Source organism: Cnephaeus nilssonii, assembly GCF_951640355.1.
Source record: "Cnephaeus nilssonii genome assembly, chromosome: 3".
NCBI classification, from domain to species: domain Eukaryota; kingdom Metazoa; phylum Chordata; class Mammalia; order Chiroptera; family Vespertilionidae; genus Cnephaeus; species Cnephaeus nilssonii.
Window position 1 is genome coordinate 102390130 of NC_137074.1, and position 23420 is coordinate 102413549.

Sequence of the window (23420 nt, forward strand, 5' to 3'; positions counted from 1 at the left end):
TCTCTCTCTCATCGATGTTTCTGGCTCTCTATCCCTCTCCCTTCCTCTCTGTGAAAAATCAATAAAATATATTAAAAAAAAAAATAATGACTGGTCAACCAGTCAACTGTCTGCCCCCTGGTAGTCAGTGCACATCATAGTGAGCGGTTGAGCAGCCTTAGCATATCATTAGCATATTACACTTTGATTGGTTGAATGGACAAACGGACACATGGACACTTAGCATATTAGGCTTTTGTTATATAGGGTTAAGATAGCCTTGATTCTCCATTTGGTCTTCTATTATTTTTAGCTGTCTCTGTTCATAGTGCTCAAATAAAGGTTTGATATGAAGCTAAAATTTTGGATGATATATAGTCTATGTTTCTAAGCAAACAACTGATAAAAATGTATGGGAAATTAGTCTAAAGATCTCTCTAGCTTGCATTGCTCCTAAGTCAACACTTTTTGTTTCTGGAGATTTGACAAGCTATAAATCCACCTACTTGGACTACTATAATGTTCTTGGCCATAAGATTATTTTAGGAGGCTTTGAGATTTGTCTGACTGAAAACTAAGCTATCCTACAACCTGGCACATCTTAACAAAGAAGGGGTAGTGTCTCCAGAAAGGGGCCAGGGCCCAGAGTGAGCCTGCCTTGGATCAGCTGGTAGTATGTGAGTTCCTGACTTCATGCAGGAAAGATTTCACAACAAGAGTCCAGGTGATTGAAAGTAGGTTTGTTAAAGCTGGGGACAGTGAAACAAGGAAGGGCTCAGGACAGAAGAAGCAATAGGAGAGAGCCTAGGCGGGGCTGCTTTGGCTTTCTAGAAACGTTATAGGAAAGAAATAGGACCACACTGGGCTGTGTGAATCCACTGAGAGGTCAGAGAAAAGGGGGCCTTGGTAACAGGTTCAGGGGATTTGCCAGGGACCAGCTGCCACTTCCCAATGCTCCCCTTGTTGCAAGTCTCATGGGGTCCCTTAGAGTTTAGGAGATGCATGCCTGTGGGGGAAGAAGAGGGGAAATGGAAAGGTGCAAGCATGCTCCTGGGAAGGACAGCACACACTGGATCCTTTGTCTTGAAGGTTTTAAAGGCTGGGAGTTTAGCGAGGTCTTAGGGAAGGATCTCAACAGAATTATTCATCAATTTTTCCAGGTGTGTTCTTTAAGGGCTGTGGTCTCCACTGATTGGTCAGTGCCAGGGTAGGGAATTTTTAGTCATCGAAGCTACTCCTGACTCCACCCACTTGGTTTTGCTGCTTTTTTTGGACCTGCAGCTGAAATACAGCTGAGGCCTAGATATTATCTCTAGGGAGGAAAGGCTACCCTGGGGTTAGGTCCAGCGCCAGTTTTTCCCCTTGCTAGGCACCTGGGGCTTTCCACCCTGGTGACCTTCTGTATCTGGATGTAAATTGCTCAGCCAGTTTGTTCAGTGATTTGTCTGTTTCCCCATCCCACCACAAGGACTTTTCCTAGTTTCTTATTAACCTTCCTCAGTAGGAAATCTAATAATTGCCCAGTGTGTCTGAAAAGAAATAAAGTGATACACAGAAAGTGTTTAGAATAGAGCTGAGTCCCCATATGTGTTACATTTTTGTTAATACTGCTACTATTATTTTGATGCAAGTCATCAAGGAAATTATCAGTATTTTAAGTGTCACACACCCATACAAAGGAAAACATATACACAACAATAACTGCTAACGACAGAATCAAACTACTTCAAAGTTTGCTGTCTCAACACATCTACCACAGGTCATAGCAATGAGGAAAATCATTATCTATTTCCTTGCACTAGGATAGGACTCTAGTCCATTTGTTATTGTTGATGTAGTTGTCTCAAACTGTGCCTTCCCTCTTCACTCCTGTAGGTTAAGGAACTTTTTCCACCTTCCTGTAATAGCTCAGACATTCTGATGTGTTAAGATTTAACTATCAGCATAGCCTCAGTATAAGATACCAATAAGAAAACCAGAGAAATCAGAGGGTGCCACACTTCTTATTTGATGGATTTCACTAGCAGCCATTTTTCTCCAGTTCTGGCTCTCACTCTATAGCTGCTCTATCAAAGAAGTCCAACTCCTGAATTCACTCTAAATATTCCACTACTGTCATCTTCCCTGAAAACCCCTGCACTGAATTCTCCTCCCAGTTCAAATCTGCTGTGGGCTCATCTGTATTCAAAGAGAACTTTGTTTTCTTTTTCCCCCCTTCCCTCAACCCTTTTAATCCTCTAGTTTAAGCAATTAGCTCTACAAATAATAGCTGCAATCAAGGTCTAGCACACGTGATAATTTCCCCCTAATAAATCAATCAATTCTTTCTGTGGAGTGTGTTTATCCCCCTTAGAGTCATTAGAGAATTACAATGCTACTTGAGTATCACCAGCAACTTGAATTAGTTAAGAAATGTCAATCAAATTTACCAGATTTTGCTTTAAAGATAAGAAAAGTGGGTTATATTCACAAAAGCTTCTTGTATTAGAATAGGAAGCTTGATAAACCCTTGTTGAATCTCTCTTAGAGAGGCCTAGAGTATAATGATCCATTTGGAAGAAAATCAAAGTCAGTATTACCAATAAAAAATCAGACAAAACCCAGAAACTCTCATTAAGTAATCTAAAATTAATAATTGGGCCCAACCAGTGTTGTTCAGTGGTTGAGCAGTGACCTATGAACCAGGAGGTCACAGTTTGATTCCCAGTCAGGGCACATACCTGGGTTGTGGGCTCAATCCTTAGTAGGGAGCATGCAGGAGGCAGCCAATCAATGATTCTCTCTCATCATTGGTGTTTCTATCTCTCTCTCCCTCTTCCTTCCTCTCTGAAATCAACAAAAATATATTTCTTAAAAAGTTAAAAAAATTAATAATTGGAATAATCAAGCACCTAGTATCTCTAGGTAATGTAATCTATATTATCTCTATAATAAAGAGCCAGGGTGTAAGTAACACCGTTACCACCGAAGCTCTATCAGACCAGACCAGAAGTCAGTGCTGGGTTGCCGTGGCAACCCAGCACTGACTGCTGAGGGGGCTGCAAATCAGGGCCAGAGAGAGGCCTGAGAGAGAAGCAGGGACTGATCTGTTGCCTCTGTGGCAGCTTTTGACCAACACTTGCTTCTCTCTTTCTCTCCCAATCTGGCCAGCAGCTGCGCCTCCATTTCTCTCCAGGACTCCACCAGGGCTGCTGATCAGCCCCACCTTTCTGATCAGGCCCTGTTGATAGGCCCAGAGATGCTGACTGGCATAGAAACTGACCAATCAGAACCAAATCTGGGGGCTTAGAGGTGTTTCTGTCCAGGGACAGCAGTCGATCCCAGGCTGGTTCCAGCAATGGCCTTCGCAAATCTACAGAAAGTGTTCATCAGTGACAGCCTGGACCCCTGCTGCCAGAAGATCCTGCAAGATGGAGGGCTGCAGGTGGTGGAGAAGCAGAACCTGAGCAAAGAGGAGCTGATAGCCGAGCTGCAGGACTGCGAAGGCCTTATCCTCTGCTCGGCCACCAAGGTGACCGCGATGTCATCAACGCAGCAGAGAAGCTCCAGGTAGTGGGCAGGGCCGGCACTGGCATGGACAACAGGGATCTGGAGGCTGCCACGAGGAAGGGCATCCTGGTCATGAACACTCCCAATGGGAACAGTCTTAGTGCTGTAGAGCTCACCTGTGGGATGATCATGTGTCTGGCCAGGCAGATTCCCCAGGTGATGGCTTTGATGAAGGATGGCAAATGGGACCAAAAGAAGTTCATGGGAACTGAGTTGAATGGAAAGACCCTGGGAATTCTTGGCCTGGGGAGGATTGGGAGAAGGTGTCCATCTGGATGCAGTCCTTCGGGATGAAGACTGTAGGGTACGGCCCATAATCTCACCAGAGATCTCGGCCTCCTTCAGCATTCAGCAGTTGCCCCTGGAGGAGATCTGGCCCCTCTGTGACTTCATCACTGTGCACACCCCTCTCCTGCCCTCCACGACAGGCATGCTGAACGACAGCACATTTGCCCTGTGCAAGAAGGGCTAGTGCGTGGTGAACTGCACCAGTGGAGGGATCGTGGATGAGGGCGCCCAGCTCTGGGCCCTGCAGTTAGGGCAATGCATGGGCGCAGTGCTGGACGTGTTCATGGAGGAGCCTTGGTGGACCATGAGAACGTCATCAGCTGCCCCCATCTGGCGCCAGCACCAAGGAGGCCCAGAGCCACTGCGCGGAGGAGATCGCTGTCCAGTTCGTGGACATGGTGAAGGGGAGAGCCCTCACGGGGGTCGTGAATGCCCAGGCCCTTACTAGCGCCTTCTCTCCGCACACCAAACCTTGGATAGGTCTGGCAGAAGCTCTGGGGACAGGTCTGGCAGAAGCTCTGATGCGAGCCTGGACAGGGTCCCCCCAAAGGGACCATCTAGGTGGTAACACAGGGCTTATCCCTGAAGAATGCTGGGAACTGCCTGAGCCCCGAAGTCATTGTTGGCCTCCTCAAAGACGCTTCTAATCATGCGGATGTGAACTTGGTGAACGCCAAGCTGCTGGTGAAGGAGGCTGGCCTCAATGTAACCACCTCCCATAACCCCACTGTGCCAGGAGAGCAAGGATGTGGGGAAGGCCTCCTGAGCATGGCCCTGGCAGGTGCTCCCTACCAGGCTGTGGGCTTTGTCCAGGGCACCACACCTGTGCTGCAGGCACTTAATGGAGCTGCCTTCAGACCAGAAGTGCCTCTCCGCAGGGGTCTGCCCCTGCTCCTGTTCTGGGCTCAGCCCTCCAACCTTGTCATGCTGCTTACCATGATTGGGCTCCTGGTAGAGGCAGGTGTGCAGCTGCTGTCCTACCAGACCTCAGTGGTGTCCAATGGGGAGACCTGGCACATCATGGGCATCTCCTCCCTGCTGCCCAGCCTGGACGCCTGAAAGCAGCATGTGACCGAGGCCTTTCAGTTTCATTTCTGACCTTGGGGCTCACCAGGACCAGCCTTGGGGGCTTTGTGATCAACATTGACAGGTCACATTCCCGGGGCTGACACCACTTATGTGGTCTGACCCCTGTAATAACCACTTAATAAACAGCCCATCGCCCCCCTCCAAAAAAAAAACAAAGAACCAAATCTAGGTAAACTGTGAGGAGCCAATGGCTGCCTAGGAGGCGGAGCTTTTGACATTGACTGGCATAAAAACCGACCAATCAGAACCAAATTGGCTGGCAGGGGAGGGCCGTTGGGGGTGAGATCAGGCCAGCAGGGGAGGGCAGTAGGGGGCAAGATCAGGCAGGCAGAGGCAGTTGAAATCGAGATCAGGATGGCAGGGGAGGGCAGTTAGGGGCGATCAGGCAGGCAGGTAGAGGGGTTAGGGACAATCAGGCAGAGGCAGTTAGGGGCGATCAGACAGGCAGGCAGGTGAGCGGTTAGGAGCCAGCGGTCCCAGATTGTGAGAGGGATGTCGCCCAAGGGGTCCCCAATTGGAGAGGGTGCAGGCTGGGCTGAGGGAACCCCCCTCCGTGCATGAATTTTGTGCCCCAGGCCACTAGTCTATATTATAAAAGGCCAGTGGCTGTAACGCCAGAACGACCAAACAACCGGTCACCAGAAGGTGCATGGAGCACCTCTCGGTCCCTTCCCTGTGGCCCACAGGCTCCGATTGCAGCAAGGCTGGCGGCCGGCAGGCAGGAGAGGTGGTGGGCAGGTGGGCAGGGCATGCACGGGCGGGGCACAGTGAGGCGGGTGCAGCAAGGCAGGTGCAGCAAGGTGAGCATGGCGAGGCACGCGTGGGCGGGTGGGTGGGGCGTGAGCTCAGCAGGGTGGCGGGTGGGTGGGCAGGACACATGTGGGTGGGCGGGGCCATGCAATTTCACACGCTGGGCCTCTAGTATCCTATCATAGCTAACAGGTTAGTATAGCAAAGAAGAAAGGAAGAGAAATAATCCAGCAAAAGGACAAATTTTAATTTTATAACTTGCAAAGAAATTTTTAGTTAGAGGAGAACTAAAGGATCATCTGGCCTATGCTCATCACAGTGCTTCTCAGAGTTGACTTCAGGGTTGGAAGTGAGGGGCTCGGTGGCAGAGCTCCTTGATCCCCTTCCTTCCAGCATAGAAGCTCAATTTTTATCTCTTAATCCACCCAAGAGTTCAGTGGAGAAAATGGTTTCTCTGGTTAAAAATAATTTGAAAATCACCTATGCAGCCAGAACCACTCTTTTCTTTTCTTTTTAAAAAAATATATTTTATTGATTTTTTTACAGAAAGGAAGGGAGAGGGATAGAGAGCTAGAAACATCGATGAGAGAGAAACATTGACTAGCTGCCTCCTGCACACCCCCCACCGGGGATGTGCCCGCAACCAATGTACATGCCCTTGACCGGAATCGAACCTGGGACCTTTCAGTCCGCAGACCGACGCTCTATCCACTGAGCCAAACCGGTTTCGGCTTGAACCACTCTTTTCTTAAATGAGAAAAATAAATGCCCGAAAAATGAAGGAATTCTTAATTTAGTGATGGTCTTGGACCCAGACCCTGGATCACATCTTTCTCCCAGTGCTCTCTCCACACCACACCGTGCTGTCTCTTACACAGAGGGAGCAACTCAGGTGAGAATTCCCATGCCTTTGTAGTTGAGCCTTTTTTGGGAAGGTATCCAATGAAGCTAACTTAGTGTGAGAAGAGGCATAAAAACACAGTCCTCAATTATATTCTTTTTCTGTATTCTTCCTAGGCACACTAAAGGATTATGTCATCATCCAGAACCTGAAAAGGTCATGGGGGAGGATGGAAAGGCCTAGTTTCATTTTCTTATGTCACCAAATGTATTGCTATTAAGATTGTGAGAAGATTTCTGTAGCATGCTTGGTGAAAACTTGCTGACATTAATGACTCAAATTCTCAGAGCAACTGCAAGGAAAATGGTGTCATCACTGTCATTCAATACATTTAAGATGAAGTTTCACGGGAAGGCTGTCAGGCACAATGACTGCCAGGCTCTATTATATCACTCCCAGGGGGTGGATCACACACACTACTCTGCAGCTTGTGGGTGGGTGGTATGGAATTTTGAAAAGAAGCTGCACAGAGGGGAGATGAGGTGGGCGTAGGACCCAAGGGGGCTGCCTCACAATCAGGAGACACTACCGGTGACACTCATATGATGACTGAGGGTAAATCTCTGATCCAGGGCCTGGTCTTGAATTTTGAATATGCTGGAACCTACCCCTCTCAGGACATTTCAACAAAATCATGCTGTTGGTGCTGAACAAAATTCAGGAAAGTTTGAGCTACAAAGGATAGTGTAAATTTATTAATTTGCAATGAGAATATTCTCCTCTAGTGATTAGACATTCATGTCTCCTTGCATCCCAGCACAGAGATTGCTGCCAAGCCCAGTTAAGAGTCACAAGGCAGCCTGTGAGGAGGGGAAGTACTCCGGTTCTCAGCCCTGGCTGCACACTGCAATCACCTGAGGCCATACTCTGAAATCAAACAAATCTAAGTCTCAGGGACTAGGACCCAGACAACAATAGTTTAAAATCTCAAGTGATTCCAATGAACAGCCAGGTTAGAGCTGAGAGGTCTTCAGGCCTCATCCTTTTCACACAGGGATCCATGCTCTTGTATGTTATAGGCCAACGTGGTTTTGTTTTGTATTTTTAAGTTGGGAACAGATATAGGTTTGCCATTTTTTTAACTTGCCAAGCAAGGCAAGTAATTTAATTAAAAATTAAGTTACCAGCTGAAACCAGTTTGGCTCAGTGGATAGAGCGTCGGTCTATGGACTGAAGGGTCCCAGGTTCGATTCCGGTCAAGGGCATGTACATTGGTTGCGGGCACATACCCGGTGTGGGGTGTGCAGGAGGCAGCTGGTCGATGTTTCTTTCTCATCGATGTTTCTAGCTCTCTGTCCCTCTCCCTTCCTCTCTGTAAAAAAAATCAATAAAATATAAATAAATAAAAAAAATTAAATTACCATTATTTTATGAAAGAAAAAAATCTTAACAGAAAATATTAGGGAGGACACGATCTCACGATAAAAGAGTAACTCACTATGCTGTTTCTTTTCCTCCCTCTGTACTGATGCAGACTTAACGGGTGTGACCTAATTGCTCTCTGCAGTCCCAGGCAGGGCTTCTCTTCCTGCCCAGCCTGGAGACAGTTGGCAAGGTTTTGACTCATTAAACCACTGTCCTGTGCTCACTACCCCCCCCCCCCCACCACTCTCATTTTTGTAAAGGTGTTAATATTATTGATTCAGTCGTAGGTAATTTCTGCTTCCAGGCTTGGAAATGTTGTCTCTTCCCATTACAGAATGTGTTGATTTAATTAGAACTCTCCTTGGATATTTTAAACTAAGATTTTTGGATTGAATGTGGCACACACCTCCAGATAACTGCTGGGGCTCCCTTGTTTTCAGTGTACAATGATGATAATTAGTCTAAATCCAGTGGATAATTAATTGGGAGGCCAAATAACCTGTGATGAGTTGTTTATTCTGTGTCAAGTTACATGCAATAAAGACTTACTTATATCCTAACCCTAATTCTGAGTTGCCCTTTTGAATCTTGTGTATGCTCCATTCTTTTGAGGCCATGTTTGTGTTGTCCCCTGCTCCACTGAAGGGACCTTGGCATTCTTGAATCAGTTCTACACTTAGTTGTATATCTTTAACAAGACAGCTTGTAGCAAGAGAGGATTGTTGTCACCCAAAGTCCAAGAATATATCTTAAAGTTCCCCTCCAAGCACACACAAGCTAGAGACCCATCTATGCTGCCAATGTGTGAAATAAATCTTCATGTATTGACTTCTTCTAAGCTGCAATGCTTCACAATGGATCAAGAGAACAGAAGCTAGCATAAACATGTGCTTTTGACCAATTGGGGAAATTTTATTTGCAAACATTTCTGATCTTCAAGCACCCAAGATGTATAACTAACAGTGTAGGGCTACTCTGTCCTTGTTAACTCCCAGTTCAACCCAACCCCAACTGAAGAGCTTGCATCTCCTCAAGGTCATTGGCTGCTTAGAATAGCACATACACTTCAGAATTAGACCTGAATTTGAATTTAGCTCCTCTACTCTATTGGGCAAGTTGCTTTATCTCTCTGAGCCTCAGTTTCCTTATCTTTAAAATGAGATATCATCATCTTGACTACCACCACCATCATCATCTTCATTACCGCTTATATGGTAACTATGAACATTAAATTAGATAATTTGGGTAAAATAGTTAGCAAGGTGCCAGACATATGAAGTTTTACCAAAAGTTAAGAACTTTTGTCCTAAAAGTTAAGAATTCTTTGTAGGTCAGAGCCTAGCACAACAGAGAGGAAACAGATACTCAGTAAACACCCCTCCCCACCCCCATATCTGTGCACAAGAACAGGAATCTTATTGGAAATGCAGGATTTAAAAGCTATCACCGAATTCTGAATTTTAGTCTTCAGATCTTGACAATTTAATCAAACTCACTTGCTGCTTAATCTCGCTCATGACTTTGTCTTTTTACTCCCTAACGAATTACCTCTCCTAGGACCCTTGTTTTTCTGTGGCAAATTCTTAGAACCTCCTATCTGACCAGAGTCTCTTCTCATGACCATGCCCTTATCTTCTTTACAGATTCTGGTACTTCTCAGACTCATAATAATACCCCCTTACTATTGTCCTGAAGCTGCCAAATATTTGAAAGAAAAGCATTTAGAAACCTAGATATTTGTAACTACATCTCCATATTTTCGCTTGCCAGGAAAAACTTGAATCAGATTCTCCATTAACACGTTGGTTCTAAATCATAGATCTGGGAGGGAAAAAAAAGCTAGGAGGACAAGCCCTGGTGGTTGAGCACTTCAAATCCATGCAGGACCCAATTCAAGCCTATATTTTGTCCTGTTGCAATGATCTTTTTTCACAATCAGTTAACACCAACCAATAAATAGACACACGTCCTTTCCACCTCTGCAAAAATTCTCTTCTGTCCCACAAAACAAAACACAAAACACACACACACACACACACACACACACACACACACACACACACAACCAAACTCACAAAAGTAAAAACACATCCATACACGAACTTCTCATGTTGCTGAAAATGTACCATAGGAACTAAGCCTGTTTCTGAAAGTTTCAACTCGCCCAATCAGACAAAAGGCTGAAGAAAGGGAAGCATTTATCAAGTTACTCGGAGGACTCCCATCTGTTATCTTAGACCTTTGTTACCAAGGGACACAGGAGGAGATACTCAAGGCAGTTTGAACGAGTTTTATTTTACAGATTCTTAGTCCAAAGATTTCAAATTAGAGAGAATTAGAAGCAAAAAGGGAGAAAAGACAAGTGCGTGTGCGGAAGAAGCCTTCCATGGCATTCTGCAGACACTTCACCTGGCCGCAGCCCCCGGCGACAAAGCTCCTCTTCAGCTGCGTTCCGTCTGTTCAGCTTCTATAATCAATGCAGTCAAAGGGACAGTCGAGTAGCTTCTCATCGCTCAAAAGGTCTTATTTTTGAACTTCACCCTCACAAAATCCACTTCTCATTATGCCAAGCCAACAGAAGAAAGTCATTTTTTGCATGGCGGGAGTATTAAGCTTCGTGTGTGCCCTTGGAGTTGTGACAGCCCTGGGGACACCGTTGTGGATCAAAGCCACCTTCCTCTGCAAAACGGGGGCTCTGCTGGTTAACGCCTCGGGGCAGGAGCTGGACAAGTTCATGGGGGAGATGCAGTACGGGCTCTTTCATGGAGAAGGCGTGAGGCAGTGCGGACTAGGAGCTCGGCCCTTTCGGTTCTCATGTAAGTAGCAACTGCATTTTGTGTTTTTAACATCTTAGGCTCGCTCCTCCAAGGATTGCAGGAAATTATTTTTAAGAGCCTTGTCCTGTCTATTGCAGGACTTTTTATACAGGTATGAACCACTTGAAATACCTAAGACTCTTCTGAGCAATCGCTTCTCCCTAGTTTTTATTTTGTGTTAATTTTATTGAGTATTTCATCCTTGCAATTTTTATTATGACAACATATAGTTAATGAGTGGCTATGGAGTTAAACTTTTTTAAAAGAAAAATTTTTATTGAATATTAATATGTACATAAGAAATTATGGGGTCTTGTTCAAAAGGGAGGGACTTAGAAATGATTTTCATTTTGTTCTTTAAAGAAGGGTCAGCCAGTGCTGTGGGCTCCTTAACCAAGCCTCGCTGCTTTCTACCCCACTCATGACTTTGTTTCCTGTCCACTTCCCTCTATCCTTGCAAGGTCCTCTCCTGCTCATGAATACTTTTTTAAACCAACTTGGAATCACTTGGCTATAGAAAGTTAAAGCAATCAGCTGTACTAAGTGGGAGAGAAATAGTTGCCTATTTAGTACAGTATAGAAAATTTTCACGTGATTGACTTTCAAATCACGTAGAGAATATGAGACAGATTTTCTGTCACGATTTTTGTGAAATGGAAGTGTTATCCTCAATATTTATAACCTGTTTATCTTAAGAAGAGAACTTCTTAAAAATTGCCATGTGAATAGGCAACTCATTAAATGAAAATTAATAAGAAATCATTTGTTATATCTTTCACAACACGCATGTAGAAATTATTATTTCAAAAGGGCTGGTTTGGAACAATCTTATGAAGACACAACCAGTAAATTAGTGCATAAATCACTCCTCAGGAAAGGAGGTTGCCAATGAGGCATTGAAAGTGAATTATTATTTTGTCTGGGTACTTTTTTTCACTAGCATAGTTAGAAGGCTAAATTAATTGAATTTATTATTAACATATGCAGTATCTAATTAAATTTCAGAGCTGGTCTATTTATATTTCTGCAACACTGCTTATATCTTTTTAGCAGTCATTGGCTACCAACCTTCATCTCACATAGTGAGTTCATAAGTGATAAGAATTTCCTAGGGTGCCAGCGATTCTCCAAGGATTTTCAGCTTTTCAAGAAATGATTATACACTAGATTTTATGAAGTGGATACCAACTCTTTTTACTGAATGGCTTCAGCTTATTAAGGTAATGGGGCTGTTAGAATTGCTTAGCTTTCATGGGGGCAGGGGGGGGAGGGCGGAGAACAAAGCAGAATGCCACATGATTTGCAACATATTACAAAATAAAAAAAGGGAAAAAAATGAGCGAGGTGATTAAGCATGAGTCACTGGCAGCTTAAAGCAGGAGTAACGCTTCTCACAGACAACTTTAGACAAAAGCAGGGAACATACAGTGAGGTTCCTGGAGTCCGCATTTTCTACAGAGAAATGTTTCAAAAACAATGTTTCCTGAATGCTTACTAGACACTAAGCACTATGCAAATTTTGTCCCATTTAACCCTCACTCAGCCACATTTCCCTGCGGTTCAATGGCAGGCTGTGATGGCTGTGTTCTGTGCTGTTCTTGTCTCGGATGAAGTTGGTCCAATCAGGCATCCCTCCCTTTGCTTTCTGTGAGGACTCAGAGCTGGTGGGCTTAAACAATACCCTCCCCTATCTCACAGAGTTGCATTAATCCCTTATTTTCCCCCAGCCTAGTGAAGAAGATTTTATATTTGCTTGTTTGTTCTATGGTGACAACCCTTTCCATATACTATCCCAGACACGTTAACACTCCATTCATTTCTGAGGCCCAGTGAAGTGTACTTACAGTATAACTTTTTCTGTCTAAGCAGAAAAGTATCCTTTTCAATGGAACATGAGAGGAAGTTGGGAAAACTGTAGAATAAATAGATCCAATAGACTCCCTAAAAGGCATAATGCTCATTTAAATAAACACCCCCTTTGAGTGTTAAAAACTTCCTAGTCAATGTGCCTCAGGACACACCCAGTTTACACTCTCAGTGCAATAGAGCTTCTTGGTCCCCAGCTTCCCATTCAAAATGCCAGCACCCTGTCTAGGGTGTTCCATTAACATTCCCTTGAAGGGAGAGAGCTCTCTGATGTTCTTCCTGATAGGAAAATATAGCCCTGTTCACATAAAAGAATCAGAGCCCAACCCTGTCTTCTTAATAATAGCTTCCTTGGAGCAAAATCCAGGGCCCCCAAAAAGTTAAGAGTGGATGATTCTTTTGTTTCTTCGAGTTCAACTTAAAATTAGAGTACACCTCATTTCCCAGAATTTTCCTCTTTCTCCTTTTCCCTTTAGAAAGTCATTAAGCAAACATCTGGATTTGCAGAAACTTTCCAGTGTAGACGGAGTGGAAAAGATACCTCATCAAAGTATCAGTAACTTTATGGCCAAGTTTCTTCGTGATCATGTTATCACCAGTGAATAGGCATGCATATTTCAGTTTTTTTGGATTGCTAAATGCTACCTTGTTTACCAAACTTTTCATTTAGATCAGCATTGGCCAACAGAAATGTACTGCAAGCCATAAATACAAGCCACATGTGTAATTTCAAATGTTCCAGTAGCCGTATTAGAAAAAGCAGTAAAAGGAAACAAGTGAAATAAATTTTAATGACATATTTTCTGTAACCCAAAATGTCCAGAATCCTGTCAATTTAACTGTCAAAAAAGTAGTGAGCTATTTTTACTTTCGTTTGGTGGTAAGTCTTGGAAGTGTGGTGTGCATGTTGTACTTACAACACATCTCAACTCAGACCAGCCATAGTTCAAGTGTTCACTAGTCATTTCAATGTGGCTAATAGCTGTCACACTGGAGAGTACAAATCTAGATGGAGATTTGCTCTCAAGAAATTGGGCATTGATGGTGTCCATATTCTAAATGAATTTTTGCTTATTTCTCTACTAGGTTATGTGTGTTATTTTTATGTGCAATGTATGTGTAACTTTTAAAACCGAGATATATGGTGTAACATGAGGATGAAGACTAGGCCAGAAAAATAGTTAGGCAATGTTGTCATTTTTGTTCTTATTAAATGGTCCTATTGACAACTCTATCTCTTTTAATTATAACAAGAATCTTCCCTGCCAGCATGCACAGCTGTGCTGGGAAAACTTCTGCCTCATTTACTCTGGCCAGTTCTCATCCATTTAAGGGTCAGTGGTTCATTTTCTAGAGGTCACCAGCACTCATGCCTAACATGCAATTTCATTCATTATAATGAAGAACTGTTTTTCTTTCAAGGCAACACAAGTGGTGGGCTTAATTTTTCCTGATATGTCACCTGTAAACTTTTAATGATGATTTTAAACTCTAAATATACCATCAAGACAAAAACGGACAGTTTTGTGTTCAGTGTGTGTGGGTAGGTTTCTGCTTTGGTGGTTTGAAACATTTGGCAGAGCATCATCAAAATATGATACCCAAGAATCACATGGTATCAATCATTCCTAGATACGCTAATCTGTTCATTGCCAAGAAAGTTCAATGAGCTGGTAAAACATATGGAATCTTTTTTTTTTTTTGAAATGTGAAAAATAAAATTTAACCAATCATGTATCACAGCTTGCTACTTCAGTCATACGAAGTATTTTAATTTAGTGATTGAAATTTTGTAGAAAGCTTAACAGAGGCTTAGATTTTCATATTTTAAGCAGAGTTTCTTTACCAAATAAGCATATGTTCCAGACTGCAGAGGGAATGTTGAGACTACTTCTATGAGCAAGCAGGTGGCTTCTCAAACATATCTGGGGCAGAAGAGTTGGGATTCTGGACCTCTGTCACCGCTGCCATTCTGTCGCCATGGTCTCCGCAGTATAACTGCTGTCTCCTGCTAACCCACCTGCCTGCCCCAGGTGATCTCCTGGTCACCATCTTCACAACCTGCACGCTCCCCATTACCTTGCCAAACCACGCAGAGCTGCAAAGGTCTTTGATGTACCTGTCTCTCCTCCCTTCTTTAGTGCGTGGCCTGTGTGGAAGCAGGCTTGTTAGGGGTGGAACGGAAGCCTATGGAGTTCACCTGGTAAGACTACCTGGTGGGATGAATGGGGAAAGGAAGCGACTTGCATCATTTCACCTAGCCTGCATGGGCCCTCCTGCCTTTTACCTTCAGGCACTCATGTTTACTCTCATTCACCCATCAAAACAGTCCAGCAGCCTGCTGGCATGGCTCAGTGGTTGAGAGTCTACCTAGGACTCAGGAGGTCACAGTTCAATTCCCCGTCGGGGCGGGGAGCGCATGCCCAGGTTGCAGGCTCAATCCCCAGTGTGGGGTGTGCAGGAGGCAGCTAATCAATGATTCTCTCTCATCATTGATGTTTCTATCTCTCTTTCCCTCTCCCTTCCTCTCTGAAATCAAGTATATTTTTAAAAACACAAAAAAAACAACAGTCCAGCAAATGGAGATTTTGTTTTCCTTCCATTGGAAAAAAAAAGTGATTAGTGGAATAGAAGAGAGTAATGTTTAAGAAGCACTAGTGCAAAGGAAAACCCTACAATTTCTCTTGGCCAAATAACTTTTTCCTCCTCTGTCCTTTCCAGACCTTGATGTTCACTCTACTATTTCAAATCACTTTGTTTTATAAGTATTGGAGAATGTGTATTTCTCTGCACGGTGATCCTGAGCCCCAAGAAGGCAGAGGCTGTGCAGTATTCATGCTGGTGCTCCCTCAAACAGGACCTAGCACAGTTCATGTCACAAAGAGGTACTTAGTAAATACAGTGGAACCTGGGTTCTTGAACTTAATTAATTCCAGAAGGCTGTTTGAGAAGTGATTTGTTCAAAAACTAATTCATATTTCCTATTATAAATCATGTAAATTGAATTAATTCATTCCAGACCCCCAAATGATTCCATTTTAAGCTTTCTTATATACAGTACATACTAGTATCTAATCTATATATGCAAAAGGCCTGTGGCCGTAATGCCATAACACCCAATGACCGGACTCACAAGGAGGTGCATTGATGGGTCCTGCAGTGGCGCTGGTGGCACTGGTGGCCAGGGCTCTGGGTCCCGCGGAGCCAGCAGGTCGGGCTCTGCTCTGGGTCCTGTGGCTCGTGCAACACAGAAGGGCCTACGGCTTGCACGGTGGCTCGCGGCCGTGGGCTACTCATGCACGATTTCGTGCGTGCTGGGCCTCTAGTGTACTATAAACAAACACTTCTTTTCTTTAAATTTATCAAACCACCCTTAAATGAATTGTTTTCAGCACTCAGTTCAGGGGTATCTTTCAGGAGGTCAGTATACAGCATCTTAGCTTTTTCACATATCATTACCTTTGAAATGCTCTCATCAGCTAACTGCTTTTTGTCTTTCCAAATCAACACGTTTTTCAATTGCCTGTGATCATTGTTTCTTTCACACCCTTAATATCATTTGCACTTTTGATAGTCTCTATTTTTAATGCATTTTTAAAACTATGTTTTTATTGATTTTTTTTTCTTTCCAGTAGTGCCATTTATTTACTGGACAAAAGCATTGGATATAATTCAATTAAGAAATAGAAAGCAAATCAGTTAGTTCAATAAAGAGGACTTATTCATTAGATATTAAAAAACTGGAAACATGGAGGTAGCAACAGCAGAAAGCACCTGCTTCCCCTAGGCTAATTCGGTCCTCTGCTTCTTCTAGTCTACTGTTGAAACCTTCCTTGGTATTTTTGATTGTAGCTATATCACTTTTTACTTCTTCCTGGTTTTTGCATAGGTTGTTGATTTTCTCATCCATCCGGTGTATGAACTGTACAACCATTACTCTGAATTATTTTTCTGTCATGTTGCATGCTTCCTTTTCATTTATTTCCTTGCTTGGCGAGTCCTCATTTTTTTCCTCTGGGGATTGTTTCGTGGCCTCCCCATTCTGATTATCACCAGAAGGTCCAAATGTTGAGTTGCGGGGGCCTGGGCCGTGTGCAGTGGGAGCTTCGCACCTCCCAAGTGTCACTGAAGAGCTCCGACACCAAGATGTGTGGCTGCTGTGGGTTGGTGGGAGGCACGCTCTCCCAGGATCAGAGTCACAGGTGCTTAGTGTGGCCTCGTGTGCACACCTAGAATCAGGGACCCCACCTGCGCCACACTGAAACAGAGACCCCGCTGGCATGTGCTGAAAATCAGAGTCCCCTAGCGTGTGTCAGGAGTCAGAGACCCCCTGTGCCCATGCCGAGAATCAAGTATCAGAGTCTCTGTTGCTTGGGGCGGCCTTGCGCCGAGAATCAGGGTCCCTGTGTGCGCATGTGCCAAGAATCGGAGTCACTGGCTCTTAGTGTGAATGCACTGGGAATCAGGGATCCCAGGCACATGCGATGAGAAACAGAGTCAAGTCACTGGTGCACAGTGCTGCCTTTCGCGCAGGGAATCAGGGTCCCCGGTCTGCTTGGGGTACCGGGTTGCACAGTCACACTGTGTCAGCAGGAGGTCCACTCCTGCCCTGCAGAAAACGGTCTTCTGTGTGCGCTTGCCCTGAATCAAGGTCAGGTGGCTCTGCCGTCCTGTGTGGGCGTGGGGTCTGGTCCTGCAGGTGTGCACTGTGGGAAACAAACTCCCCGTGTCCGTGTACCCAGGCTCAAATTTAGTGCAGCCTCCCTGCGTGGGTGCGGGGTCTGGCTAAGGGAAACAAACTTCCCGTGTCCACACACCCAGGCTCAAATTCAGGTAGAGCCGCCGCTGCTGTGTGTGGGCAGGAGGCCTGTTTGAGCGGAGAGGGTCTGGCAGTTCCTATGCCACTGCTGCGGGGTTGGCAGGGAGGGGATTGGCTCTGTGACTCACAGAAATCTGTGGCCGGGGCGCCTGGGGTCTTGGTGTCCGTGGGTCTGCAGCTGTGGTCACAGGTCTATTACCCGAGTGACTGTAGGGTCCCGGTTTGCGACTGAGACCAGATTGGGTAGTAGTAAGGCTAGGATCCTCGTCTCAAGCAGTTCAGTTCTTCAAGGTGGTGCAGTCTCTGCCGGCGGTGTCCTCCCCGGAGTGTTTGCAGTGGCAGCGGGGTTTCACTGTCTAAGACTGTCCGGATTGGCAGCCCCTTGGAACCTGCAGGATCTAACTGTCCCTAGCTCTCACTCACACACACCACACACGTCCACACACTCCTCTATCGCTTCCTCACTCTCTCACACACTCTCCCTTCCTACTTTCTTGCCTGTCAACATCTTGGGTCATTTTTGTTGATTTTTAGACAGAGAGGAAAAGAGAGGGATAGAGAGATGGAAACATCAGTGAGAAAGAAACATCAATTGGCTGCCTCCTGAATGACCCCTACTGGGGATCAAGCCCACATCCTGGGCATGTGCTCTAATCAGGAATTGAACAAGGGACCTCTTGGTTCCTGGGCTGCTGCTCAATCACTGAACCACAGCAGATGGTCTTGCTGGGCTTTTTATCTTTTAAAATTGTGCTAACCATCCATTTTGCCAACAACAAAAGCAAAAGAAAGAAAGAAGAAAGAAAGAAAGAAAGAAAGAAAGAAAGAAAGAAAGAAAGAAAGAAAGAAAGAAAGAAAGAAAGAGAGAAAGAAAGAAAGAAAACCACAAAAATATTCATAGCACAATTTTCTGAGATGTTAACCAGGCAACGTTTAGCTGTAAACTGACTCATACTGACACAATCTCTCCTTTGTTTGTGGCCTGAGAGACACTTTTTGTCAGCATGAAAGGGTTGTCAGGTTGAGAACCAAAGTTACCTGATATATTTTTTCCATGAACAGTTTGGTCAAGAACTGACTTGTTCGAGATGGGAGATGTTTGAGAACTGAGGTTTGACAGTTATTTTGTAAACTGGAACTAATACAATTAGCAACCTGGGTTTGAGGATTAGACCTTGAGCAACTCAATGTCACTTCATTGGTTTTCAGTTCTTGCATCTGAAAAATGGGAAGTAAAACGAGGTGATTTCTAGCATCTCTTCCAGTGCAAACTCTCAATGATCTGTATAATGTGGGACTGGCGCCCTAGGAAAGGTCCTTCCAGCTTTAAAACTTTATGACCCTTCTAGTCTCCGCCTCATAAAGCCTTTGTTGGCAGACTCTAGCCCATCATTGGAAGCGGCGGTTTTGTGCACCTTTGCTCTTTGGTCCTCAAAGCTCATAGTTCTTAAAGTATTCTGAAATACCTACCACTTGTCAGGACCTAAATGGATTTCATTGCCAGTGAATGTTTCTATCCTCCTCTCCCCCCATCATAACCTTTTACTGTTTGTGTAGAAAACTGCAGATTAAAAAAGGAGAAAAGGGATGAGATGCTTTGGAAAACTAGGGAGATACGCTAGTTGGTTCCAGAGAGCAGTAGCAGCCACAAACACTCAATTTAGATGGTGCTATTGAGAAAGCAAAAAAGGAAGGTCAAAAGGCAGTAAGAAGCTGATCTCTACTACTTCCATTTTTTTCTTCCTCCATTTTTTTCTAGAAATTCCTCTTCCATCCTCACTGAAAAATCCATCTTTCCTGAATCTGACGTGTTAAGCTGATAATGGCAAGAAGTTAGGAATGACCATCTATAATAATAAAAGCATAACAGGTTAATTAGACCAGACATCCTTCCAGACAAAACCCGAGCTGCAAGGGAAGTCTGGGTCCTGGTTGCCTGCCAGTGCTGGAGGGAAGCCCGGGTCCCGGTGCCAGAGGGAAGCCGGTGCTGGCAGCCAGGGGAAGGAAGGCCTACTCTTGCACAAATTTAGTGCATCGGGCCTCTAGTTGTTTATAATACTTCAAGAGTATTCTTTCCCCAAGTGAGGAATTAGAGCAGCAATTATCCTTGAATTGGTGAGGAATATGGAGAAAGTGCTTTTGAGGAAAGAAACTTCTGGTCCTCCTTGTATAGTCCCAGAAGAGAACATTTGTTTCTCCCTCTTCCCTAATAACTACCTCCAATATCCTTACCAGAAAAAAATTCAACAGAATTAGCCTTGAGAATTATATGTGTGCATATATGTGCACACACCTTCCTTCCTTTTAAATTATCCTCCACTTCAAAACATCAGAAGGCAGAGAAAAAGATGGCAGTAGTATGTCCTTGTGTATCAATAATCACTCTAAATGTAAATGGTTGAAGTCACCAATCAAAGGGCACAGAGTGGCTGGATGGTTCAATTACCCTTCACCCTGATAGCCAGTAAAGTTGCGGGCCTGTGCTCACCTGAGAGACGAAGTAGAGGCTGAGGGAGCTGCCTCTGGAACTGCATGGCAGGTCCTAAGTGGGACCTCTGGGACGTGGCCCTGGGTGTGAACTTACCTGTTGGAGGATGATTCCAAAATTCTTCTCACAATTTGCTGCTCTGCTTTCTCCTCTAATCTCTGAGGGTGACTCCTCTTTCCCAAGGACTTTCAGACAACCCTCCCCCCCAAAAAAACTTATTTCAGCTGCCCATTTATTGGGTATCTCACAGGTGCCAAGCATCTTGCATATATCATCTCTAGCCCTTCCGTGGAGGTATTGTGACACTACTCCTCTTAAACAAATGCAGACACTGGAAACTCAGAGAGATCACAGCTGCATGACTAGATGAAAGGCAAGTTTGTCATTTTTTAATATAAATTAGTTTTGTTTTTAAATATGTTCCTTCAACTTTATAAATTCCTGATATATGTGAGAGTAATAATGAGTTTTTGGTGTGTGTTTTTTAAATGAGATTTTAATTTATGCTCTAACTAGAGGCCCAGTGCATGATTTAATCATGCACCTGGTGCACCAGCGGGCTGTCCGCCGGTGCCCCAGGCCTTCCGAAAGCCTCCGGCGCTGCGGAGGCTTTCGAAAGGCCTTGCGCCGGAGCAGAGAGCCGGCCAGGTCCCCCGCTTTGGCCTTTGATCGCGGGGTCCTGTCTGGCTGGCTGTCCGCCGGTGCCCCAGGCCTTCCGAAAGCCTCCGGCGCTGCGGAGGCTTTCGAAAGGCCTTGCGCCGGAGCAGAGAGCCGGCCAGGTCCCCCGCTTTGGCCTTTGATCGCGGGGTCCTGTCTGGCTGGCTGTCCGCCGGTGCCCCAGGCCTTCCGAAAGCCTCCGGCGCTGCGGAGGCTTTCGAAAGGCCTTGCACCAGAGCAGACAGGCGGCCAGGTCCCCCGCTTTGGCCTTTGATCGCGGGGGACCTGTCCGGCTGGCTGTCCGCCGGCGACCCAGGCCTTCCGAAAGCCTCCGCAGACAGGCGGCCAGGTCCCCCGCTTTGGCCTTTGATCGCGGGGGACCTGTCCGGCTGTCCCCTGGTGCCCCAGGCCTTCTGAAAGCCTCCGGCGAGCTCAGCGTCCTGCTGGCCCAATCAGCTACCCGGGCCACCCTGAGTCCCGCCCCCTGCGCCTCCTGCTGGCCCAATCGTGGGCGTAGCGGAGTGATGGTAATTTACATATTACCATTTTATTATGTAGGATTCTCCACTAGCTCTTAATGAATGTTTTTGGAAATTTTGAAAGTGAATACAATGCTATGTGTCTGCTTTTCTTTTTGTCCCTGCCTGTGTTTTGAAACTGCTTCTATCACCCCAGGAAAGACTATACCATTTGGGATTGCTATGATGAAATAATTGCTGTAGTCAAAGAACTAGTTTGAAGATCGTACCATGAAAATTTGGGTTGACAGTGATTCTAAGTCAGCTCACCACATAGGCAGTCAGATACCTCTGCCATCAACATTAACATTCAACACCATGGTAATATGCTTACAAAACCCAAAGGTTAGCAATATTTGTGTGACTTGTTCAACCTAGGTTATTAAACAGGCTTGGCTTGGCTATTTTACCTCCTAGAGAAAGTTCAAAGATGGAGCTTAGACATGAGGGCCACGGAAATATGAACAGAAGAGGCGATGACTGAACCCGGGTCTGAAGGCCAAGGGCCATCCCATGGCTATATGAGAACTAGTGCTTGTGAAGTCGCAGCATCCTCTTTTAAATGGATGGTGAAATCGAAGGCTTTTCTTACATTTTCTTCATCTCTGTGTCCCTTTTGCACATTGTAAGGAGGCCAAGGTGACAGAAGACTAGCACAGTCTATCCTATGCATCTGAGTTTCAGTCCCAGGTCTGCTCCTACTATAGCTCTGTGACTGGGTATGACACACCTTTATTGCTGGTGTGATAGACCTAACAGTGAACTGTGTCTGCAGACTAATTCATGCAGGATTCAGATTTCGCTCCAGCCCAGCAGTTATAACTATGGCAAAGCCATTCTTGGGAGTTATTTCCCCGACATAATCATACCCTGTGGATGAGGAGCAGTTAAATGGGTTCTGTTATCAGAGGTACCTATGTGCCAAAGCAGCTGCCGTCCCTAAGCCACCATTGGTGATTAAGACTCACTGATGGGGCTGCCTCCAAAGAGGCTTGAGTCAGGTACATGCCTTTCAGCTGAGAGGAATTCAGGGGAGGTACTGAGAAAATTGTATTTTAAATGCCACCAGGTCTCCCCCTTTTAAGTGCTGGGGTCATGGGTTTCATTCTCCCTGACCATTCAGCCATCAGAAGCCTGGCTCTGTACCTGGGTGTGAGATTAAGGTGATAGTAAAGGAGATGAATGCATTGAGTGGGTGGCAAAGAATGGCTTTCACTGGATTTTCGTAATGACTGGCTGCAGATGGACTGAGGGGAAAGTCACATCAAGAACATTTCTGTAAGAAGAAAGAAATCTTCCTTCTTATCCCCTTTCAAGAAAATGAATAGCAGAGCACTAAGGGGCCAAATGCGACTTCATTTTTACACGCCTTTTATGTGAAGAAGGGCAAGTTGAGAAGGAAAATGGCCTCAGAAGCTACATTATGGCTTTAATCTAGGAATAAGCTGCTGCTCCATTGCTGACATCCTTATCAGAGATTGCCTTCATTCTGAGATGGCTCTACTTGCATTTTACATCTGGCCAGATGGTGAAAAGGGTTCATGGGACCTAATCGTTAGATCGGTGGTCCACATCCCTGGCTGCACTTTGCAATCACCCACAGAGGTCAGGTGGCAGCTAGGTGAACCCTAAGGCCAGGCTTGATGTATGTGTGTGTGAGTGTGTGTGTGTGTGTGTGTGTGTGTGTGTGTGTGTGTGTTTACAGTGGGGGGGGGGGGGACTTGAGCCTTGAGCATGATTCTATGCTGAGGGGATAGAGTGCTAGAGGAAAAGGCTGAAGATAGATAGGAGAGGTAGGTAATAAGTCTAGAAAGCACCCTGTGAAGGTGGAAAAGGGTGGGTCTGAGAGTACAGGTAGAAGGCCACACCTTGGACAGGAAGAAAAAACAATTCACTAAGAGTAGAGGAAAGGTTGGACATGGACCAAAGAGAAGGTGTGAGTGGATGGCAGTGGGGACTGAAAAGCTGAGGGAATTCCCCTGATAGCCTGTGTTTGTTCTATGAAATGGGAGAGTTCAGTTCACTAGAGATTTTTAAGCTTTGCGTAAGCCAAACATATAAGACTAAGGGAAATGGAGATGGGGATGGGATATGTACTTAAGAGTGGGGGAAGTTTGGAATATTTGACAAGGGACAGAAAATGAAGACTGGAAAAGGCTTTTCAGAATTGGGGGACCATAGGTCAGAGGCTTGAGGAGTCACCCTCTGACCAGGAGAGGTGCAGAGGCAGGGGACCCAGCCCAAAGAATACAGCCCCCAGTAAAGGACTGTGAAGGGTAAACTATAGGGAGCATCCTGGGAACCGGGTTTTCACTCCACGTCATTAACTTATGGC

At 45.2% G+C, this 23420-nt stretch overlaps 1 protein-coding gene and 1 pseudogene across 4 annotated transcripts in view; both read left to right on the plus strand.

The window, feature by feature from the left end:
* The first annotated feature begins 3316 nt into the window (after window positions 1-3316).
* On the plus strand, window positions 3317-5027 carry LOC307094751 (D-3-phosphoglycerate dehydrogenase-like; annotated as a pseudogene). The gene has a single exon. The product of its transcript is annotated as a D-3-phosphoglycerate dehydrogenase-like (transcript).
* Window positions 5028-10484: 5457 nt separating this feature from the next.
* Window positions 10485-23420, plus strand: part of CLRN1 (clarin 1) — a gene marked incomplete at both ends in the record, with an annotated part of 34329 nt that continues 21393 nt past the window's right edge. For 2 of the 3 annotated variants that reach the window (XM_079766213.1, XM_079766214.1), the window contains one exon: window positions 10485-10737. In XM_079766213.1, the coding sequence (XP_079622339.1) occupies window positions 10485-10737 (253 nt within the window). Of the gene's footprint in view, window positions 10742-23420 lie in introns of all 3 variants that reach the window. The other variant, XM_079766212.1, reaches the window with a different exon arrangement.